The sequence below is a fragment of the Eriocheir sinensis genome, chromosome 4 (assembly GCF_024679095.1).
Source record: "Eriocheir sinensis breed Jianghai 21 chromosome 4, ASM2467909v1, whole genome shotgun sequence".
In the NCBI taxonomy this organism is placed as follows: domain Eukaryota; kingdom Metazoa; phylum Arthropoda; class Malacostraca; order Decapoda; family Varunidae; genus Eriocheir; species Eriocheir sinensis.
In genome coordinates this window covers 15,745,456-15,768,584 of record NC_066512.1, presented here as the reverse complement: position 1 = coordinate 15,768,584, position 23,129 = coordinate 15,745,456, and the positions used below count along the sequence as shown (strand labels likewise).

The window sequence follows — 23,129 nt, the reverse complement described above, 5'->3', positions numbered from 1 at the left end:
CTTGAGTTTATCTTGAATCAGAAGTAACCACAAGTCCTTAAGTTGATACAGTACGTCTGAAAATAGAAAGTGTAATTGTGGGAATGCAAAAATTTCTGTGACTTCACTGACTTTGACCTCAATTTCAGGACTTTTTCATCAATGCCCCAGAACACCTCCTTCTGAAGGTGGTAACTTCAGGTCAGGACTTGCAGAAGTATGTGGCCGAGTCCGAGAAGGAAGCGATTAATGTAGCAATCAAGAGCATACAGAGCCGATGGGATGAGGTCATGTGTCATGCTCCTCTCCATCTTCTAAAGGTACTTTATGAATAACAAGACTGCAAGTGACATATTATCCCTTCTTCTTAGCTTATCAACTATAAAACTGCTCTTTGTACTGCCTTGGTTTTCTAGTTCATACCTTCCCTTACAAGAACACCAAGACTAGTAATGCAATGTGGCAGTGGATGTCTGTAGAATGATGTGCCTCGATTTGAATTTGAAAAACTAAATATTTTCATGATCACAGAAATATGTGTTGCATGTCCTTGTTCTGCCTTCGCTTAGGTATTATTTCCTTGTATCTTAAACCCTGCAGTTGGAGTTCCGTCTCGATGAAAATACATTCCATATGTATGTCCGGGACATAGAGAAGGAGTTGAATGGCGAACAGAATGCATATAACAAAAATGAAAATGTGGAAGGCATCAGGCGAAGACATGAGGTGAGATACTCAAGCCTTTTTGTGTTTGGACACCTAATGATTTAGTTACTATTGTTATGATACATTAACTTCTGCTAATGTTCTCATTCAATACTTATTATTGTTATAACTTGTGTCATTCAATAACTGCAATGTGACTTAGTTCATGGGGCAATATTTCCATCTTTGACTATAGGCATTTTTTGTAGTTTCTTGAGTCTCAACCTCCACCTATCATGTACTTATAGGAAAAAATGTTTGTCACGATGATAATGATAATTATTATGATGTTGCTCATCATGAGGAGGAGGAGGAGGAGGAGGAGGAGGAAGATAATGATGACTGAGCAATGTGTCATTAAGTCTGAATTTTCCATACAATTTTTGTGCTTATTATATAAAAGACCTTTTTTTTCCAGGAGTTCTTTGCAGAAAATTTGATAACCCGCATTGAAGAATTGTTAGACAACATGGATGTGTCAAGTCAAGAATATCTTAAAAAGGTGAGAAAACTTGTGTGGAAATAATTTGTACAAATATACAAACAAGCCCCTTATTCTAAGTAAAGTACATGTCAGTAATGAACAGATAATTCCTTCAAGTGATTTTAATAAGGTAGGAGTTAAATGATGTATGAGAAAACGATGCATTGAGATGATTAATTAAGAAGAGTTGAATAAGGATTGGAAGAGTACTATATAACCCATTAAAGCAGCCCCTTCTTACCTTGAGAGGTCTAATATAACCTCATATGTTAAATTGACTGAAACATCATAAGACATGTACAGCAGTTTTCAATTTAGCAATTAACAAAATAGAAAATGAAAAACATATGATGCACCATTTTTGCAGAAAGAGGACAGAGGCCTGTTGGAAGACTGTCAGCGGTGCACGGTGCAGTGGCTGGACCTACAGACCCGCATTGGCACCATGGCCTCCCAGCTGGACCAGATTCCTGAGCGCTGGAAGGAGTATGAGAACAAGTGAGTTTCAGTATTGTGTTTGCTTGGGCTGTTTATACTTAGGGATAACACAGAAGGTATAAAAAGCCTGTAAAACATATATTGGGAAATAAACCATGTCAGTTTTGTTCTTGCTACAAAAAGTTTCAGAATGTCTTTCAGTGAGCTCTTAATTCAGGAATATTATGTGCCAACAGGGTTGAAGAAACCGTAACATGGATGGACTGTGTGAATGACTGCTTAAAAGAAGTAAATAGAGAAACATCATATGCTGATGAATATGAAAAGAACAAGGAAAAATTTGTGGTAAGTATATGTCAGAACAACAGTTTTATTTATTCTTCATCTGGAGATATTTTCAGATTAACATTTTTTATTATGAGCTCTATTTTTTCGTATTCCTGCTTTCTTACTCAATAGTTAATAGTATTTGTTTTCATAAATCAATTAATTTTGACATTGTTTTTCTCTGCTCTCTTCATATAGCTACAGTTATCTGACAGTTGGATGTTGATTTTCCTTAGGATATTTGTGGAGACTTGGAGGCCCGGCGGGAGTCCATGAAGTGGCTGGTGCAGATGCTTGATTCTCTAATAACTCACATCCCAGAGGAAGATGGACAGTATGAGCAACAGAAACTTGAGTCTTTGGTGGGCCGCTACAAGACCCTTGTTCCTACCATTGAGAGTACTCTTGTTCGTACTGAAACAAACTCAAAGTGCTATCGGTACAGAGAAGATATTACCAAAATTGTTGCATCACTTGACAGTATCACAAAAAAGAAGGAGAAAAGCACTCAGCCAGAGAATCTTGAGTCAGTGCTTCAGTGCATTAAGGAACAGGAAGTAGTTGTGCACCAGCTAGAGAGTCAGAGGGATAACATATTCTCAACAATTCAAAGAGGGAAAGACCTGATGAGGGACCAGAATGTACCACTTTTTGTCAGTGCCATGCTGCAAATGCTGGAAACAAAGTGGAATGAAGCTTATAATGGATCTGTTGAAACACTCAATAAATTAAAATCTACTCAGAAAGTCTGGTCCGATTATAGTGACCAAAGAATGAAATTTTAAAACTAATATCACAGGCAGAATCTGAACTCTCCAGCATCATCAGTCACAACAATCCCCAACAAGTTGCTAATGAACTTAGTAACAAGCAGGAGATGAATGACCACCTGAGTGAGACAACTGACCAAATGTTAAGAAAATTACACAGTCACTCTAATAACCTTGCCAAACTTGCTAATCCAGAAAGAAAACCTCTATTAGAGAAAGAGGTCGTTGAAATTGAGCAAAAAATGCAAACAGTTATTGATACAGTTTCTCAAAAGATTGAATTTTTAGAACAGCTAAATGTGAAATGGGTTCACTTTACTGGCACATTGCAAGAACTAAAATCATGGCTAACTAATGCCCAGAATACTTTAGAGCGACAGGTGACTCTTGAAATGTCTCCAGAGGACAGAGATGCAAAAACAAATGAGCTGCAGTTTAGTATTGAGGAGAAAATGGCTGTTATTAGAACTTTAGAGGAAGAAGCTGAAGAACTCCTAGAAGGAGAACCATCTAACGATGCACTCCAGTTCAGTGCTGAACTCAGTGATCTGAAAATGAATACTAATATTTTGAGTAAGCACACAGAAAAGCATGCAGAGACAGTTCACAGTGACTTAAAACACTGGGAGGAATATCAGGAGGAGGTCAAAGAAATAAAGCCATGGTTAGAAGTTGCTGAAGCAAAGGTTGCTGTTGGACTAAGCAAACCTAATTCAATGCAAGACGTAATTCAGTCTTCTGAGTTGGCCAAAGAATTTGAAAAAGAATGTGATGACTGCCTGGAAAAGCTGCGCTCTGTATCCTCAAAGAGTGCTCAGGTGGCTCGCATCTGTCCAGTTGTGGATGAAATTGATGCTCTTCATTCCCGATGGGCAGCAATCCATGATGTTGCCCTGCAGTGGAGTGAGAGATCAGAGAGTCTGCTTGTTGAGTGGGAAGACTTTAATTACAAATGTGATGCCGTTTCCTCCTGGATCCACCAGGTAGAAGAACGGTTAGAGAAAGTTAATGAATATGCTCCAACAGTGCTACGCCTAGAAGACCGATTAAGTATCCTCAAGGATGTGGTGAAGGAAGTAGGTGAAAAACAAACAGATATCATAAATCTCACATCAGTTGGGGACCACATATCTGCAAGTATGGGGACTGAAGGGAGTTCCTCTGTTAAGTCCACAGTAATGGAGCTGAAGAACATGGTAACAAAACTAAGTAATGAAATGCATAAACTGAAGAATGAGTTGTCAGATATAACAATTGTTCGTCAGGAATTCATTGCTAAAGTGGAAAGCCTGGAATCATGGCTCAATAACTTCAGCAATCAGCTAGATGAACTTGAGGACATAGACGTGGATGAGCTGGAAGGCTGCCCTGATATGGTTCACCGTCTACAGCAAGAGCATGATGAAAAGCAAAATGAGGTCACCTCCTTGGCAGAGGAGTGCCGGGATGTTGGGGACCGGTGTACTGGGAGTGACCGAGATGAACTCTTCACACAGTTTGATGATGCAGAAGCCCGGTTTGAGAGTTACGGAGAATCAGTGACGTCCAAGAAACCAGCAATCCTGAAATGGAAGGACTTCTTAGAGTGGCAGAGCAATACTGAAGATGCAGTAAAAGCCATTAGCCAGCAGCTTGAGACTAAGCCCAGCCTTGATGACTTGATTCAGATCAAGAAAGAATTAGGAAACCTTCAAGAACAGTGCCAGTCTTGGGACGACGAGTCATCTGACATAGTGGATCTTTGTAGTAAAGCTTCTGTGACTGTAAGAGACTCAGACACTGGGTCTGTAATAGATATACAGTGCAAAGTAATGGACTTTAAGAGGAAAATGGACCAACTTGAAAATAATCTGGAAAGCAGACAAGAGCAATTACAGGAAATAAATAGTTTGTGGGAAGCATTCAATAATGCCCAAAACCAGTTAAGTGAGTTCCTGGATGACTTAAAAGATAGAGTTACAGATGAAGACCTTATTGAGAGCACATATGAAGGGGTTCATTCTCTGCTAGAAACAGTTGAGGAAGCCCTTGAAGAAATTCAGTCAGAAGTCAAAACAAAGGAGAGTTTGCATGAGTTAGGACGCAACTTGATGTCCAGCGACTCCGCTCAATTAGTGTCTGTTCAGAATGCACTAACAACAGCAGATAGTCAATGGGATAGAGTGCAAAATATGCTCTATGAAATGCAGACAAAGTTTACTGGCATCACTTCCCTGTGGAGGCAATTCACAGAGGGGAAAGAGTGTTTGCAAGGGGCAGTCACGGAAGCACAACAGAATATTGAAACACTTGAAAGTAAACTTGTGAATGCCAGTAGTGTACAAACAATGATTAATCTCTGCAAAAAGACAACTGATACACTTCGGAAAACCAGACCTCAACTGGAGAACTTCATAACAAAATCACAGCATCTTTGTCAACAGTTGGATAATGAAGAAGGTTTTGACTCCAGTTCTGTAAAGCGACAATCTCAGGGAATTCAGAACAAGTGGCAGTGCACAATGGACCTACTTAATCAGAAGTCACAGAACTTAGAGGGGCAACTTAATTTGTGGAAGCAGATTATACAAGGTCGTGATGAACTTCTTACTTGGCTGACTGACACCTGTGAGGGTTTGGACTTGGAGGAATATCAGGAAGCATACAAGATGGATGAAGTAGCAGAAAAATTAGAGAAATACAGAAGTGAATTACCTAAATATGAAGGTCTATTTCGTACCCTTCAGGGTCGTGCAAAGCAGCTGGAGTCCTTGAATTCTGGTACTTCTATTGACAAAATTGAAGAAATCATCAGTTCCATATCATCTGAATTTGAGCAGACTGAATCAGTTGCTTCCAAACTAAGTTCATTCCTTGATGAAGTAAAGGAGCAGGAATCCAGTATTAATGATGACATCAGAGAAATCAATGAAGTCTTAGCTCATTATCGTGAGCGACTGATGAAATGTGAAGACATAACAGGTGACGATAAAAAGATTGTAGCACGGCTAGAGGTTGCCAGAAAAATTGAGGATGAACTTGAGGAATATGATGAAAAAATCAAGGCAGTTGAGTCTGACATTGATGACTTCAAAGAAAATTTCAAAGGTTGTGAGGCCAGCAAACTGGTAAAAGAATATTCAGCCCTTCAGAAGAAATATGAGGGAGTAGAAGCACAAGCAGAAAAAGCTTGCAAAAACCTTTACTTTGTTATAGAGAAACATTACACTGATAGACTCAAGGCACTTCAAAGATTTACTGAAGTTCATAAAAAAAATTACATGGTGTCAAGGGAGAACCCAGCAATGATAGATATGGTGTTGAGGCAAAAATAGCTGCACTCTCAGACATCAAAGGCAGCCTGAAGCTGGGTGCTGCAAAGAAAAAGGAGCTCATTGCAAGCCAGCAGCTGTATGAATGCACTGTGGATGATGAGGATGTTGAAGAAATACAAAATGATTGTGAAGCTGTTTTTACAGATTTAGAGGAACTAGATAACAGTGTTGATGAATGCCAAGCTTCTCTGAATCAAGCTTTGGCCCTCTGGCAGCAATATGAACTGATGACAGAGAATTTGAGTTCTTGGTTAAAAGAAGTTGAAGCACGAATGCGCACAGAAACCATGAACCAAATTGATATCAGTATGGTTCAAGAGAAAATTGAAGAAACTGAAGCTCTTCTAGAAGAGGTAAATAGCCATGATGATGAAATATATGAACTTATGGAGAAAACAGAAGAACTTATGGAAATTAGCCCAGACTGTAGGGCAGGAGAGTGTGCCAGCCAGATACAGACTAGAGTGCAAGCACTCCTTCAGTTTTGCAACACATTCCTGGGTAAACTCAACCAATTAACTAAAGACCAAAAACTGTATGGGGACACCATTGTCAAGATGGAAGAATGGCTGAAGGATGCTGAAGAGAAACTGAAAGGATTTGAACAGCTAACTCGTGGTGGAGGAAAACCAACTCTGGCTTACCAGTCCAAACTTCAAAGTCTGAAATCTTTCGTTGAGGAAAAGAAAAATGGCCAGCAGTTGTTGAATGCTGTGGTGGAGCATGGAGAAGCTCTGTTCTCAGCCATCACACCAGAGGGCAGAGAAAAAATACGCTCAGATCTTAGAACGCTCAGAGACACATGGGAGGCTCACTTGGATAAAGTTAATCAGCTGTATAAACGTGTTGAAAGCATAATAATGCAGTGGTCTTCATTTGATGATAATTTCAGCCAAGCAGCCAAGTGGTTAGAGGAAATTCAGAAGCGAGCAGGAGCTAAGTTTGAATTGAAACCAACTTTATCTGACAAAAAAGCTCAACTACAACAGTTCAAAGCCATTTCTCAAGATATTAACTCCCATGAAAGCATGATTCATGGATTGAAAGAAAAAATTGAGTTTCTGACTGATGACGAGACCTCGCAAACTGTGGATGACATGATTGAGCAGTATCAGGAAATAGTATCCGAAACTCAGAGAAGGATTGGTCTCTATGAGGAATACATACAGCAGCAAGAAACTTTCCTCCATAACTTAGAAAAGTTCAGGGATTGGCTCACTGCACAAAAAGCAGAACTGTCAATGTGCTCTGATGTTTCACCAGACAGCAGTGACGCACAGATGAAAATGAGTATCTTCGAATCACTTGAAGCAAATAAAGAAGAAGGTCAGAACCTTATAGACTTGTGTGAAGAGAGCTTGAAGTTAACTCTTAAGAGTACAGACCCATCAGGGCATGCAGCCATCAAGGCAGATCTGGAAGCACAGAAAAGTTCCTGGGAGACTCTACAGGAAGAGACTGCAGAGGGCAAGCAAAATCTTCTGGAAGTTGTATCTCAGTATACTCAATGTGAAGAAATGGTTCAGAGTTTGAAGAATTGGTTGAAAAATGTTGAAATCAGAGTAAAAGATCAATCTCTCAAAAGCAATCTGGAAGCCAAAGAAAACCATCTTGATCATCTTCGAGAACTGGAACAAGAGATCATTGACAAGGGGCCAGAAATCAATAGTGCACTGGCTCAGGCTCAGAATATTGATAGTGAAGGAAAGCATGCTGTTCAGATCTCACAAATTTCTTCTCGCTACCAGGCATTGAAAAATGCACTAAAAGAAATGATAAGTCGCTACGAACAGTTCATTCGTGAGCACAGGTCATTTTTGGAGAAGTACGAGGAGTGCACAGACTGGGTGGATGCCCTAGATCAGGATTTGAGAGAGCACGCTGAAGTAGTGGGAGACATGAAGATACTACAGATGAGACGCAACAAAGTGGAGCAGCTTATTGAACTCAAATCAAGCCAGGGTAGCAAGGTTGAAGCTGTGCTTGAGCTTGGTGAACGCCTGTATTCCCACACTGCTCCTGATGGCCGGGAGAGTCTTCGGCAGAGTCTCCGTGAGTTGAGGGAGAGGTGGGAGGCTTGGTGCGAGTCGGTTACCAGTGCTGGCTCAACCCTTGACCAATGCCTGCAGCAGTTCTCCGATTTTTCTGGAGCACAGGAACAACTTACTCGATGGCTTCGAGATGTGGAATTAGCCATGCAGCAGCACACTGAGTTGAAAAATTCCCTCCAGGAGAAGACTGCCCAGTTACAAAACCATAAACTTGTCCACCAAGAGATTCAGGCACACCAGAATCTTGTTGAAATGGTGTGTGAGAAAGCTCAGACGCTAGTCAACCAGACTCAGGACAAAACTCTAAATGTGTACATACAGTCCATTCAGACTCTGTTTCAAAACATTGTGTTGAAAAGCCGAGACCTTCAAGACAAGTTGGAGTTGTGTGTTCATGATCATGCTCAGTTCAATTCACTTTGCAAAGGCTTCGGTGACTGGCTGAACCTCCAGCGTGATCAGCTGCACCTGTGTGCCGATGTGTCCGGTGAGAAGTCTGATCTCATCAAAAAACTTGACAACCTAAAGGTAGGATATTAATGCAGTATGCTATTATAATTCTTCTAATTGCTTTCAACTGTGTAACTATTTCATAAGTTATGGCTTAGAATTTAATACCGTAGGAAATCTAAGGATTACAATCATATGCTTCAAGTATATTGCATGCAAATAATTTATTTCTTATAAAGTTAGAATTTAAGTTAAATTGAATAACATTTTCTCATTCAAGTTAATCTGATTAACATTGTCTCTGTGATTAGCAAAATCATTATAATTTTTCATTCCTCGCATTACAACTTTTTCTTGCAGAGGGTAGAAACTGAACTAAACACCTGTTCACAACTTGTTGCAGTGACACTTATCGTTGCCAAGGTAACAGTTGTGTCAGGTCAGCATGGCACTGAACCTTTTCTTATAATTTTCTGCCTTGTAACATGTGCTTTGTTTAATGCTACTCTTAAACAAGTACAAGTCACTACATTAGTGGGACAAAATGTAAGTGTCTGCAACACTTCAGCATGAATACTATATCATACAAAAAACAAACAGGAAACTCAATGTACATTAATCAGAAAGCATATTTCTGCAGAAAGTGAAAGGATGTTGCCGAGGACTGTGGATGAATTTGACAGGGTGATTAAGGAGAATGATGATAGTAAATGTAGACAAGAGTAAGGTTATGTTATTTGAGAGGACAATAGGGCAAACTTTCAAGCTTGCAAAGCCATACAGAGTTAGAGCATAGAGCACAACAGAGTGTAAAATCTGGTTGGGAGAAGAGAGAATGGAAGAAGTAATTGAGATTAAGTAATTAGGGACAGTTTTATGTAAACTGGATTGTAGCACAGCAATCACTAATACACACTGTGTTTGTATCAGGATGAGATGGACAGAATATTGAAAGTTGTATGAGACATTTGGAATGGGCAAAGCAGTGAAGGGAGCGTTTTGTGAAGTGGTTGACGGGGTGAACCATAGTGCTGTGAGATGGTTTAGATGAGTGGTGAGAATGAATGATGATGACTTTGTGAAAAGTGTATATGAGGAGAAGATTAAGGGAGTGTGTGTCAGGGGGAGACCAACACCAGTAGAGTGGACAAGTATTGGAGAGAGATTTTTGATGGTTGAGGGAGTGAGTGTGCTAAGAGGGAGCGCTGGAACAGGGAAAGTTGGAGTCGCCATGGCCACCCCTATGAGGGAACGGTGTGAGAGGTATACAGTTAAAGTTCAATAATCTGAATGGCAGCAGATTGAAAATCATTCAGATTATCAAATTGTTCAGATTATGTTTCTTGGAAGTTATGTAGACTGTCTGAGCAGATTGCTGTCATTTCTCTCTCTCTCTCTCTCTCTCTCTCTCTCTCTCTCTCTCTCTCTCTCTCTCTCTCTCTCTCTCTCTCTCTCTCTCTCTCTCTCTCTCTCTCTCTCTCTCTCTCTCTCTCTCTCTCTCTCTCTCTCTCTCTCTCTCTCTCTCTCTCTCTCTCTCTCTGGTTATTTACACAGTAGTTTTTGTCAGACACTTTAGAAAATTCAGACTACACTGTATTGGGATTTTTGCTTTACCTGTGTTTAGATTATTGGACTTCTACTGCAGATAGATAGATAGAAATATCTGCTGTTGCTTTACAGTCACAGGTTGTAGAGAAGTTTCATCACTTAAATTGCTGCTGGTGTCCATGGTTATGACAGTAAGGGATGTAGATCAATATGTTTAAAAAAAATTCACCACTAAATCCTCTGTTGATGAATCTTAGGATGCAAACCTTAAAGACTAAATGATGGGAATAATTTATCTTGCAGAACATTAACTTTGCTCCCCATGTGTGCATGGTACTGAAAAGAAATTGTCTTCTTAGATTGTAAATAGTGATATGCATATGAAAACTGCTCTTTATTTGACAACCTTGTTTCATTACAATGCAACATATTTTATACTTTAATGCCAGGGTCATTCCTAAAATAAACACAGAAGTAGTTAGTTAGACATGAATTCTCAGAGGAGCTTTATGGTATACACCCCTGTAATGTTTTGAAATGCTTTAGAATATTTCATGACTTCCTAAGATATTACAGAAATAAACAGAGGGTGATTGGCTATGTGGATGTCAGTTCTGATATTGACTGGGAGTTCTACAGCGAAAGTAAAACAGCTTGAACACAGGGGACCTCACAGCCTGAGACACTTCACTGTCACACAGTCCTGAATACACATGTAAAAACTTTGTCGTCCAAAATGTTTACTAGTGTTGAACTCCCTGGTCCTGCATGACGGCCTATAGATGGTTTTAGTGAGTCCCAGGAGTGAAGTGGAATAAAATATCAGTAGTGTACCTTTTGGTTATGAAGACGTGGTGCCTCCCTATAAAGCTTGGTTTTATGATGCTGACAGAGAGAGACTACCTATCAGAATATTTCTTATTAATGTAGGTGTTATATATAATTTTGAATTCATTTCTGAAACATTATATTTTATAAAAATGAATAATTTATGATAATACTGAGACTAAATGGTTATGTAAGTCATTGTGCTGAAAGCAAGATCTTTCATGGAAGGTCCCATGAAATGTTTAATACATTATTATGCAATGACAACACAACCAGTGTTGTGACCCTCAATGATCTTATCAGAGTTCCATAATCACCTTTGCTCACATTGTTGATTAATAATTCCTTCATTCCTCACCATTTCATGTGAATGAATAGACCTGGCACTGTGATACGGCCTCCCCATTTTCCAGCAGACCTTGAGACCAAGGACTGACCTAAACTTTTTTTGCAGGACCTTGATGCAGTTCAGGGAACAGGGGACAAAAAACTGTCGGAGCTTCGCACACTGGGTGAAAAGGTTTCTCTTAGCACCTCAGAGAGGGGTGGAAAGGCTCTTAAAGCTACTGTTACATCCATGGAAGATGCATGGAACCAACACTTAGCTAAAGTTGGTGAGTAAAAAGATAAAAAAAAAATATATATATAAATTCTTTTAAATCTACTCACACACACACTTTTTGGTTATCTGTTGTTGTCTCTCCATATGTGTCCTGGACTTTGTAGTGATCTCTCCAGACCTCTTTAGGAACTTCTCATTTTGCTTATCGGAAACTTCTCATTTATAATACATATATATATATATATATATATATATATATATATATATATATATATATATATATATATATATATATATATATATATATATATATATATATATATATATATATATATATATATATATATATATATATATATATATATATATATATATATATATATATATATATATATATATATATATATATATATATATATATATATATATATATATATATATATATATATATATATATATATATATATATATATATATATATATATATATATATATATATATATATATATATATATATATATATATATATATATATATATATATATATATATATATATATATATATATAGTGTAATGAGACTTTTTATGGAATGAAACTAATGAAAAACTTGGCTGTTACTGGTGTCAGTTTTCATGTCATTGATATTTTTTTTCATATTGAAGGAAAGATTTTCTAGTGTTGAGAGAAAATTTAACAGAATTGTCTTTTGGTCAATAGGTGATGTGCGAAAGAACCTGAATACAGCCTTAAATCAATGGAAGCAGTTTGAGGAGGGCATTGAGAAACATTCTTCTTGGTGCAGAGAAATGGAATCTTTCTTCAAGGATCAGCCTCTCTGTGCTGCCCTTGAGGAAAAGCAAGCTCAGATTGAAGTTCTATCTCAGAAGAGAGAGGAAGTTGTGCATTATGAGAGAGACATCGATATGTTTGTTGACCAGAGTCACGCACTTGTGCGTATCTCCAGTGTGGACCGACTAAAACCTCTCATCACTCAGCTCAGCAACAGATACCAAAGTCTTCATGTCCTCACCAAGGAAGCCGTCACAAAGTGGAGAGGTATTGTGTCAGATCATGAAGCCTTTGAGGAGAAGTTTGAAGAAAATGAAAAATGGCTTGAGAGTGTTGAAGAAGCTTTAGATGAATACCTCAGTGAAATGAATCCTGAGAAAAAGAACAACCAGCTGCAGTACCTTCTGAGTGAGCGTGAGCAAGCCACCCACCGCCTAGCATCCATAACCACCATTGGTGAGAGGCTCTACCCTGACACTGCCACAAATGGCCGAGAAAAGCTGCGGCAAGACTTGAGGACGATGCGTGAGTGCTGGGAAAGGCTGGAGGCTGCCATAGTGGAGGAGCAGCGAAAACAGGAGGCTCAGTCCCTGCAGTGGTCGTCCTTCTCAGACAGCATCCAGGCGGCACGCAACTGGCTTGACAACATGGAGAGAACCATTGTTGTGGATCCTTCCAACTGGCTGTCACTGCAGGAACTTCGATCAAGGCACCTGAAAATGAAGGTGTGATCTGTTGTATTTTTAAGGATAATGCTTCTAATTCTTAGTAGATATGAGCAGATGTCAGATCAGGAGATTGATTTTCTTTTTTTCTTTCCTATAATATGTTAAATATCTAGTTGAATTTTTTAGAATGGATTTTCAAATCATATTATTTTCCATACCTATACTAGGTTTTGTTTGACTGTTTACCTGAAATTCAGTTGGTTTGACTTTTATTAGCATATATGTGTTCCTAAAATTGTCTCTTAGTTATTGAAACATTTCTTAAACTAGACAACAGTACAAGACATCACCTCATACAAGAGGGTGTTGGATGCTGTGAAAGAACGTGCAAGCCAACTGTTGCAAGCATCACCGAGTAACAAAGAGGTGACTGAAGCCATGAAGGACGTTGAATTACGGCATGAAGCCCTTACTGCAAAGGCAAAGAAGAACATTGAGGACCTGGAATGGATGACAGACAACCTCACTACACACCAGGACCTCTCCTCCTCCCAGGCTGAGTGGCAAAAAGAAATGTGGGAAAAGCTACACTCCTATACAGGTCTGAATCTTTGAAATTTATTCTCTTATTGTGTTAACTCGTCCACAAGATTGGCACAGATTTGGCTTTCACTGGTAGCCTGGTAACATATTTTCCCAGGTCTTTGCCTCTGTGGTGGATAGTAGAGTGTTTCCCATGTGGTATTGGTATGCTGGATATCCCCTCCCAAGGTGCATGACTACATTTTTCTTCATTGAATTGTAGCAGCCACTTATTGTTCCATTCCGTAGCTTAGTGATGTCTTCTTGTAGGAAATCTGCAGTCAAGGGGTTAAGGGTATGGTAAAGGTCATGATATGTTCTTTAATATATTATATGTATTTATTGCCATGTTTGTAAGACCTTTGTTATTTTTATAGATTACTCTGGAAACAAGTCTCAGTTGCAGCAGCGTTTAGACCGTGTGACTGAGCTTGAGGGCAGCAAGTGTGACGGCAGAAACATGGTTGCTCAGATTGGCTCACATGCCGGTCAGCTCATGGCAAGACTTCCCGCCAGAGCCAAGGAAACTCTGGAACGTGACATCAATGGCATGAAGTAAGGAAGCACTTGCTCATTAATATAGCGAGAGAAATTTGAAATGGCCAAATTGTTTTCAGCGCTAGTTTTGAGTTGACTTAAGTCTGAGAGCCCCGCTTTCCAGTGCTTTCCTTTCTTCATTCATTCATTCATCTTTGACGCCTGCTCCTTAGAGCTCCCACCAGGGGATGGCCACAGCATAAGAATTTCCATCTCTCTCTATCCAGACACTCCCTCCTTGCCTGCTCAAAGTTTCTCAAGGATCTTTCACCCCTCTCCCTGACATACTCCTGCACCCTATCTCTCCATTTCACTGGAGGTCATCCTCTAACATTCCCTCCCTCTATCTCTCACACATACACCCTCCTGGTCATCTTACTCTCCTCCATTTGCTCCATGTGGCCAAACCACTTCAAAGTCTGTCGCTTCACTTCTTCCCTTCATCCACGTGACACATTCCAAAACGCTCATACACACTTTCATTACTCATTCCATCCATTCTACTCACACCACGTCATGCATTCCTCAAGTAACTCATTTCCACTTCCTGCACTCTAGACCTCTTACTTTCATTCCAGGCCCGTGTTTTGCTTGCATATGTGAGGGTTGGTACTATTACTGTATTTCTCAAATCCCTCTTTACCTCCATGCTCACACTTCTGCCATTCATGATACGTCCCAAAGACCCCAACACCTTTCTTCCTTGCAATGCCCTTTCTCTTGTTTCTCCTTCTGTACCACCATGCTTACACATAACTGATCCAAGGTACTTAAACTCAATAACCTCCTCCATTTCTTCACCATTCAAAATTATTGAGCTGTTTCCTTTACTGTAAAAAAAAAAAAAAAAAAAAAAAAAACTCCAGATTATACCTTGCATCACTCTGTAGGTATGAGATGGCCAAGTTTGCCAGCACCTTGGCGGATGTCAAGCACGGCCTGGAGGAACGTCTGCAGCAGTGGAATGAATATGAAGGAACTTTTGACCGCATCATTTCATGGCTGAATGAGTCTGAGACACTGCTGAAGAACTACAGTCCTAAAAATACTCTCCAGGAAAAAGCAGAGCAGCTTGATCGCTTCCAGGTTTGTTCCTTGTGCAGTAGTTAGTCACCATTGCTTGGCATGTTGAGCATTAGATGTAAAACTAAGCTGAGATATCAATAACTACCTTTCCATTTTATTCCATAATATGCAGATCATAACAAAGTGCCAATATTGTGTCAAAAATTATAAAAATAAATGGTTTTGAAAATGGACAATGAATCAATGTCAGTGAAAATTCATTAACCTCTCAAGATAAAAATTTAGTGGAAATGTTGCTAGTGTGTAATATTAAGTGCTGCTGCTTTTGAAATTAAAGATGTTTGATGTCACCAAGTTGTGCATGCATAAAATACTGATTTGAATAAAAAAAAACATTCGTCTGCACTCAGCTTTGTTGGTGTGAATAACATGGAATGCTTTAGGAAATATCTGTTGGTAAGAGCTGGATTCTAGATTTCTTATAAAAATATTTGTGTTGATTGTTGGGTGTGGTTTTCAGAAGGCAATGCATAGTTAAGAAGGGAGTAGATTAGACTAGTGAGAGATATGAACTAAGATGAGACAGATGCAGTATAAGGTTATGAATTCCAGACCCTTGCAGTAGATTTTATAAAACTACAAGAATTTGCTTTTGAGCTGTGGCAGGATTTTTCAAATGATTATTTGGCTGTAACCATTACTCATGCAATAGTTTCTAGGTGATGAGCTTATGCCAGGATGTAGTCATTTATATGCTGAATTCAGAATCTATTTTACAACTGAGGGGGCAGATGTTGAATATATGCTTATACATTATTTGTTTGTTGATGAATAGAAACTGAGCACAATTTTCAGCTTAAAATTATGTGTTTTTAATACTTAGTCAATACTCTAGTTAATATAGTATATTAGATTTAGTGGATGAGTGTGTTGATTATAATTGTAACCTAGTATGTAGATGAGGCTACCAACATCTTCAAGTACTCTCATTTTGCAATGCCCAATTTATTATGATTTTTATTTATTTTCCTTAGGAATTCCTGCGTGTAGTAGATAGCCGGCATGTGCTTGTGCAGGAATTCATTGCAATTGCTGATAATCTTGAACAAGTAAGACCCCCTCTGATTTTTGTTGAAGTAAGTCATGCTGCCCTAGTGTTATTTCAGGCTGCTGGCCACACACTGCTTCAGGAGGCTCCTATTTTGTGCTGAGAAATAAGCATTAAGTAACTCACATATAGAAATATAAACAAAATATTTATGCCTGTTGGTATTTTCTGCTAGTTTGGGGTATGTTGGCCTTTTTTTTCCATTGAGCAGTAATCACATTCTAACCTTGACATGCTGGTATGGAATTAATTTTAAATAAGAAGGTAAAAATGCCAAGACTCAGGTCGCCTATGACCATCGTAGGCAGACTTTTATTTTGAATTCCTTGAAATATGAGCTGTCAATGTAATAATTGTCTCCATTTCACTACTTTGCAAACCTTTTGAATTCTTATATTTTGTGAAGAGGCAATAGTATGAATGCCTCAGCAGTTATGTGCATTTCCAAGTGCTTGACATTTCACCCTGCTCCACCTCATCACTGAAAGCAACACTTGTTGCCCAAAATTCCTTAGCTTTGTAACACTAAAGGTAAGGTAAAAAGAGCCTCCTGAGGCAGTGGTGAGTTCCAGTGTTGTGCAGCAAGTGTTCATGTCCCTGTTGTGTGCCACCTGCTAAGAAGTGTCCCCCAAGAGCCCCTTGCTATGCCTCCTCAGAGCCTTTCTTGGAGGGCCTGCCAGTCCTCTTCCAAACTTTTTGATAAATCATTTCTTTCATATTTTCTTTTTATAATTTAAATAACACAAGTCAAATTATTTCTCCTGTGTTGCACTAAAGCACAAATACTGTCTTTAATGGCACTTGAGCTTGTTTAATTTTGCCTAAAATATTCCAAATGTTAAATGAAGTTTATTTTTAAAATGTGTGACCTAATATTATAACGGATATTGCCTTAATGACTAATGATATGAGAATACTCACTTGATAATGAGCATTGTATTGAACACACAATTAGAGGTTATCCAGTAAACATCTCAAGTCAGTTCTTGCATTAAAATTTTTGATAAGTTTCTTCCATTTAAAGTCAAGTTTCCCTGACAATGATTTCCCTAGTTTGTACTAAGCCACCGTGCATAATACTTTCTCTTTATAAAAGCAAGATAGATTCTGTAATAGGTTAGTGAATGTTCAGACATTATGATATTATGTACATTTTATAATCAGTGATATATTTATTGAATTTCCATGCTAAATATCTTTAGATTTTCTACTTTTGCTATATACAACTGTTTAGTCAGTAATTCAATTTAGTTTAGATATTTTAATGCTGAGATCTTATCAGTATTCTTTTCTTTATAATTTTTTTCACCATCTTGTAGTAGTAGATCTTCAAAAATAGTATTTTGTATTACTATAACATTGGAAAATCTGTACTGTTCCAAAACTGCAGGGCCTGGTGTTCAGCATTGCCCAGAACCAGGGTGAGATCGACAAGATGAGCGATGACTCCTCGGACTTGGTTGGAGTCTCAGGTGACACTCGGATATCTGTCAATGTACAGCAGATCACCTCAAGATTCAAGGCCATCCAGGTCACTTCCAAGGTAAGAGTAATTCAGAAGTTTCAGCAAGGCATGTAGGTCAGTTAGTCATATATCAGTTTTCTGTGTAAAGTATTCTGTATCATTTATTTGATTTTGTAAGACAGTTTCCTATATACAGAGCTCTACAGATGTAGGACTTAAAACACTGAGATAAGAAAGTTGTCAAAAAATACTCATACTTATGTATGGTGTAATTTTTTTCAGGATATCTTAAAGAAATGTGAAACTGCAGTGAATGATCACAAAGCTTTCATAGACAAGTACAATCAAAGTGTGAGCTGGTTAACGTCAGCACAAGATAAGTTAGCCAGATGTATTGAGATGCAGGGAGATAGAAGCACCTTGCAAAAAAGAAGGGAAATAGGAAATGAATTACTAGGAGAAAAGCAAACAGCATTATCCCTCCTGAACACTACTGTACAACTGGGGGAGAAACTGTACCAATCAACCTCAGAAGATGGAAGAGAAGCTGTAAGAATTCAGTTGGAAGACCTTCAGGGAACCTTTGATACTTTGTTTGACAGCTGTGCTACTATGGAAAGAGATCTGCAGAATAAACTGAGTAGATGGACTAGCTTTGAGGAAGCCAGTGATCAGCTTAAACTGTGGCTAAAAGAGACACAAGCTCAAATGCCTGATGAAATTGAATTGAAAACTACCCTTGATGAGAAGCGAGCCCAGCTGCAGACCTACAGAGTTCTGGTGCATGACTTGCCAAGCAGCAGACCCTCCTGGATGTCGAAATAAAGCTGAAAACCTCCCACAAAAATCGGATCGTGTAAACTCATTCTTAGAAACAGCAACTGCCCATCACCAGGAAATGCTTCATCGTATTCAGTCATACCTGGAACAGTATGAAGGCATCGTCAGTGACCATCAGCAGTATAGTAAAGCAGTATTTGAAACACAGGAATGGCTGGAAGCTACACAGCATCAAGTAGAAATGTGTGATGAACCTCACAGTGATCACATAACACTTCATGCTAACCTTGAGAAACTGAAAAACCTTCAGCTTAGCCTTCCTGAGGAGGAACCCAGAATCCACCAGATAAGAACACTCGGAGAGAAAGTGATTCCTGGCACAGTGGAGTCTGGACAGATTTATGTTCGCAATCAAATTGACTTAACGCAGCAGGAGTGGCAAGGTCTTGTGTCCTCTGTTTCTTCTACAATAGAGAAACTTGAAGCTATCCTGAGTCAGTGGGGAGACTTTGAGTCAATGAAAGATGCAATTCAGACTTGGTTGCGTGAGACAGATAATAAACTTCATGCTGTTAACCTTAAGAGCATTTTGTCAGAGAAACAGGAAACACTAGAGATCTTAAAAGCACTACAGGGCTCAGTACGTGCCAAGGACATGTCGATTGATCATTTAACAGAAAGAGCCCAAAACCTTTACCATGGCATCAATTATTCACGCATCTAAAAAGTCAGTGAGCTGTGTGCCCTTTACAAGAAGAGTTCAAAGAAGATCAAAGATGTTCATGCCCGCTGGCACCAGTATGTTACTCATCATGCAGATTATGACAGCAGAGTCACAGAGTGCCATAACTGGCTTCAGGACATCAAAAAGAAGCTTAGTTATTGTTCAGATCTTTCAGCTACATCCCAGGATGATCTAGATAAGAAAATGGAAACTATTCAAGATCTCATCTTGTATAAGGAGGAAGGTTTTACAAAAGTTCAAGGAACTGTAGAACTTGCCCAAACTGTTCTAGCCAACACAGCTCCTGCTGGTCATGATGTCATCAATCAGGCTGTGGAGAAGCTGCAGCAGGACTGGAGTGCTCTTGCTTCTAAAATGGTAGAGACAAAAACATACTTGGACGAAACTATTCATCGCTGGGCAGGTTTTCTAGAGAATATTCACCTGTTGAACAAGACCATCGAGCACGCAGAACACACACTGTCCGATGTCAGCCAGTTCCAATCAACTCTCTCTGAGAAAAGGGCTCAACTGGAAAGACTTAAAGTAAGTACAATCTCTTTCACTTTTAAGATTTTCATATAAAGCTAAATTAAAAGAAACATATGTAATAAGTATTGTTGTAACATGATATACAGTCGTGGATTAGCCAGAGCTAGGGTCCATTCAACAAAGTCATTGTAGGGCAGCAGTGATATTGATATAATTTATGAAATGGAAACTTTTTTCAGAGCTTAGAAGAAAAGCTTCGATGTGAAAAGTATGAGGTTGACAGCTTGAAAGTTAAAGCTTCAGAGATGCTGGCTAGTGGACAACAAGCTCAGGCTGCATCACAAGCCCAGAGTATATTGAAGCAGTTTGAAAATTTGTCAGATCGCATCAAGTCTCTACGTGCTGAGAGGGAAACTCAGTACCGTGACCACCGACATTATAAGGAAGCCTATGATGACCTACACGCCTTTGTGAACCGCACACGAGACAAGATTCCAGCACTGAAGCAGAAGAATTTAGGGGACAGACTGTCTATAGAAACAGCTGTGCAGGCTCTTGACACCCTTCTCACAAGGCAGGCCCAAGGGCAGATACTGGTGGATCAGCTGCTGCATCGAGGGGAAGTCTTCCTCCACTCGACCTCCTCCTCAGGCCAGGATCACTATAAGAATGAGATGCGAGCTGTGAAGGAGAGTTTTGAGGAAGTGTTCAAGGAAATAGCTCAACAGAAACAAAATCTTGAGAAAACTGTGGTTCAGTGGAGAGATTATAAAGATGAACATGAGAAACTTTCAGATTGGCTGCAGAAGGCAGATGCTGATATGAAAGCTTACAAGACCATGCTTTATGCCAGCATTGGTGAAAAGACACAACAAGTTAACAATGTGAAGGTAATACAAAACTGTTTTGATGATTGATGCTTTGTAGTATTTATTTGTTGCATTTCATCTTTTAATGAGTGAATATAAGTTTTATGTTTAAAATGGTGACTGGTTTATTCACATACCATTTAGGTCCTAATATTGTGACTATAACTATGCTGTAGCATATTCTAAAAAGTTGTGCTTATTTACATTTTCTTTCAGGACCTGTTGGAGAACCTTGGCAAGCATGAGGGTCAACTGAAGAAGCTGAATGAACTCTCCAAAACCTTACAAGAAACTCACCTTGATACATATGTTCAGAACCAAATGCGACATCTGAACTCTAGGTATCAAGTGTTGGTCAATATGGCTAAAGATGTTCTGAGGAAAGTGGAAGCAAGCCATGACCAACACCGGCAGTACGAAAATAACTTGAAGAAAGCAAGAGAATGGATTGACAATGCTCGCATGGTTGTGAGAGACTGCATAGACATGTCACCAGACTCTGGAAAGGAAAGTATTGAACGACATTTGGATATGATTCAAGCCCTTATGAGGAAACAAGAGGAAGGACAGTCCTTGGTGCACCAAGCTGTCAACTGGGGAGAGAAGGTGCTCCGTAACACTCGCTCTGATGGTCGAGAAGCCATCGATGAGTCTATGGAAGATTTGCAGGCAGATTGGGACAAACTTATCAAGAAGTTATCCAATGCAAAGGTATCTCTGGAGACAAGCCTTCTTCAATGGGCTGATATGAGTGCATCTTACAACAACATGCAGCAATGGATAAGTGAGAGAGAAGCAAAGCTTCAGCAATTGACTTCAGCAGTGGCAGCTGCCAACAAGAAAAGTTCAGGCCTCTCCCAAAGAGTATCCTCTTTGACCATTGGGGAGCGTAAAGCTAATCTCCGGCGCACCAACAGTATCGTGCAGGACATTGTGTCTTTTGAACCAATGATTGAATCAGTAACATCCAAAGCCACAGAGAGTCAAGCAAGTCAGATGAAGAATAATGCATCAGAAATTTCTAGCAAGTACCACAATCTGAGTAAACAAGCAAAAGAATTGCTGGAGAAACAAAAAGATATGGTGGACCATCATCAAGAATTTGTAGATGCTGGTAATGAATTTATGCATTGGCTGAGGGCTGCCAAGGAGAGAATGGCAAAGTGTGCTGAGCCAACTGGGGACAAAGACACCATAAGTGGCAAGGCAACAGTACTCAAGCTTTTGCAGAATGAGCAAGAGGAAGGACAAAAGAAGCTTGATAAGGCTTTCACTCTGGCAGAAAAGGCATGCAACCTGGCAGATGATGAGGACAAAGAAGTGATTGAAGAAGAAGTTGCATTCCTACAAGACGAATTTGATAAATTCCTGTGAGTTCTTTTATTTTATTTTGTATTTTTTACTTGATAGGGAGCTCTAGTAGTTAGGATTCTTGTCTCACAACTCAGAAGTCTCTACTTTAAGTCCTGGGCTACATTGTCACTATCAGATGGTCACCTCTTGAACAACTGTCCATGTTTATTTAGCAAGGAACAGGTAAGTATGGATGTATGTTGAGTTATGACCTTGCTCTCTAGAATATTAGGGATATGTCAGAATTGGTTAAAGATCTTATATGGGTGGTGAGAGCAGTATTAAAGTCAAGGCCAAAATGCAGTTGTTGAGTGTTCTGAGGGCACATGATCTTATCCCACTCTTTCTAGACCCTTGATAACCTGTTCACACTTGCCTTGCATAAAGGAGCACACAAAAAATATTGAAAGAAAATCTTCGTCAATTTTTTTCATTGTAGAAGCTTTATGGTAATATTTTAGTCAAAGTATTTGAAAAAATATAATTAAAAGCAGTGGTATTAAAAACACTTTTCATATTTCAGGGGGCAAGTTGGAAAAACAAAGAACCTTCTTGAAATGGGTATAGTGAAGTGGACAGAATATGAGGATAAATTCAAGGAATGTGAGGAGTGGCTTGGTAAAATGGACGAGAAAGTTCAGAGCTACAATAAGCTTCAAAATACAGTTCAGGAGAAGAGGTCTGTACTGGAAGAGTTCCAAGGAACTTTGCAAATGATATTTGACTGGCAAAAGACTCTTGACCTTTTGAATATGCGTGCACAGTTGTTACTTGAGACTTGTGCTGATTCTCGTGTTAGCAACGCAGTGACTCAGCTGACCACCAAGTACAACACACTGCTGTCTCTGGCCAAGGAAGTGATCACACGCCTAGAGATGCATTTCCAGGAGCACCACCAGCATAACCAGCTGTACAGTGAGTGCAACGATTGGATTGAGAATACCCGCAAGAAACTTAATGAATGCCATGGTGATGCTACCAGTCTGGAAGAATTAAATAGGCAGCTGCTTGCTGTGAAAGCTATTAAAAACACATTGGAACATGGCCAGCATAAACTTAGGTATGTCTTAGAACTTAAAGAAAGAGTAATAATGAATACAGAGCAGCTTGGTGCCGCTAGAATTCAAGAAGATACAGAAAGTGTTAAGTAAGAGTTTGAGAAACTAATGTCAGATATATACAGTTTCCACCAAAGCCTTAGTACCAAATCTCACGGTGGGAAGAGACAGATAAAATGCGTGATACTGTTGTTGAATGGTTGGAGGAACTCAACACTAAA

The 23,129-nt window shown here is 39.2% G+C and overlaps 1 protein-coding gene across 1 annotated transcript in view; it reads left to right on the top strand.

The window, feature by feature from the left end:
• Positions 1-23,129, top strand: part of LOC126982254 (muscle-specific protein 300 kDa-like) — a 267,239-nt gene that overhangs the window by 68,033 nt on the left and 176,077 nt on the right. Inside the window, 17 exon segments of the mRNA XM_050834206.1 lie at positions 129-299; positions 580-705; positions 1,103-1,186; positions 1,536-1,666; positions 1,843-1,951; positions 2,170-2,698; positions 2,701-5,950; positions 5,952-5,973; positions 5,975-8,596; positions 8,879-8,941; positions 11,349-11,508; positions 12,175-12,971; positions 13,245-13,515; positions 13,874-14,051; positions 14,924-15,119; positions 16,094-16,168; positions 17,558-17,710. Coding sequence (XP_050690163.1) covers positions 129-299; positions 580-705; positions 1,103-1,186; positions 1,536-1,666; positions 1,843-1,951; positions 2,170-2,698; positions 2,701-5,950; positions 5,952-5,973; positions 5,975-8,596; positions 8,879-8,941; positions 11,349-11,508; positions 12,175-12,971; positions 13,245-13,515; positions 13,874-14,051; positions 14,924-15,119; positions 16,094-16,168; positions 17,558-17,710 — 8,937 coding nt within the window.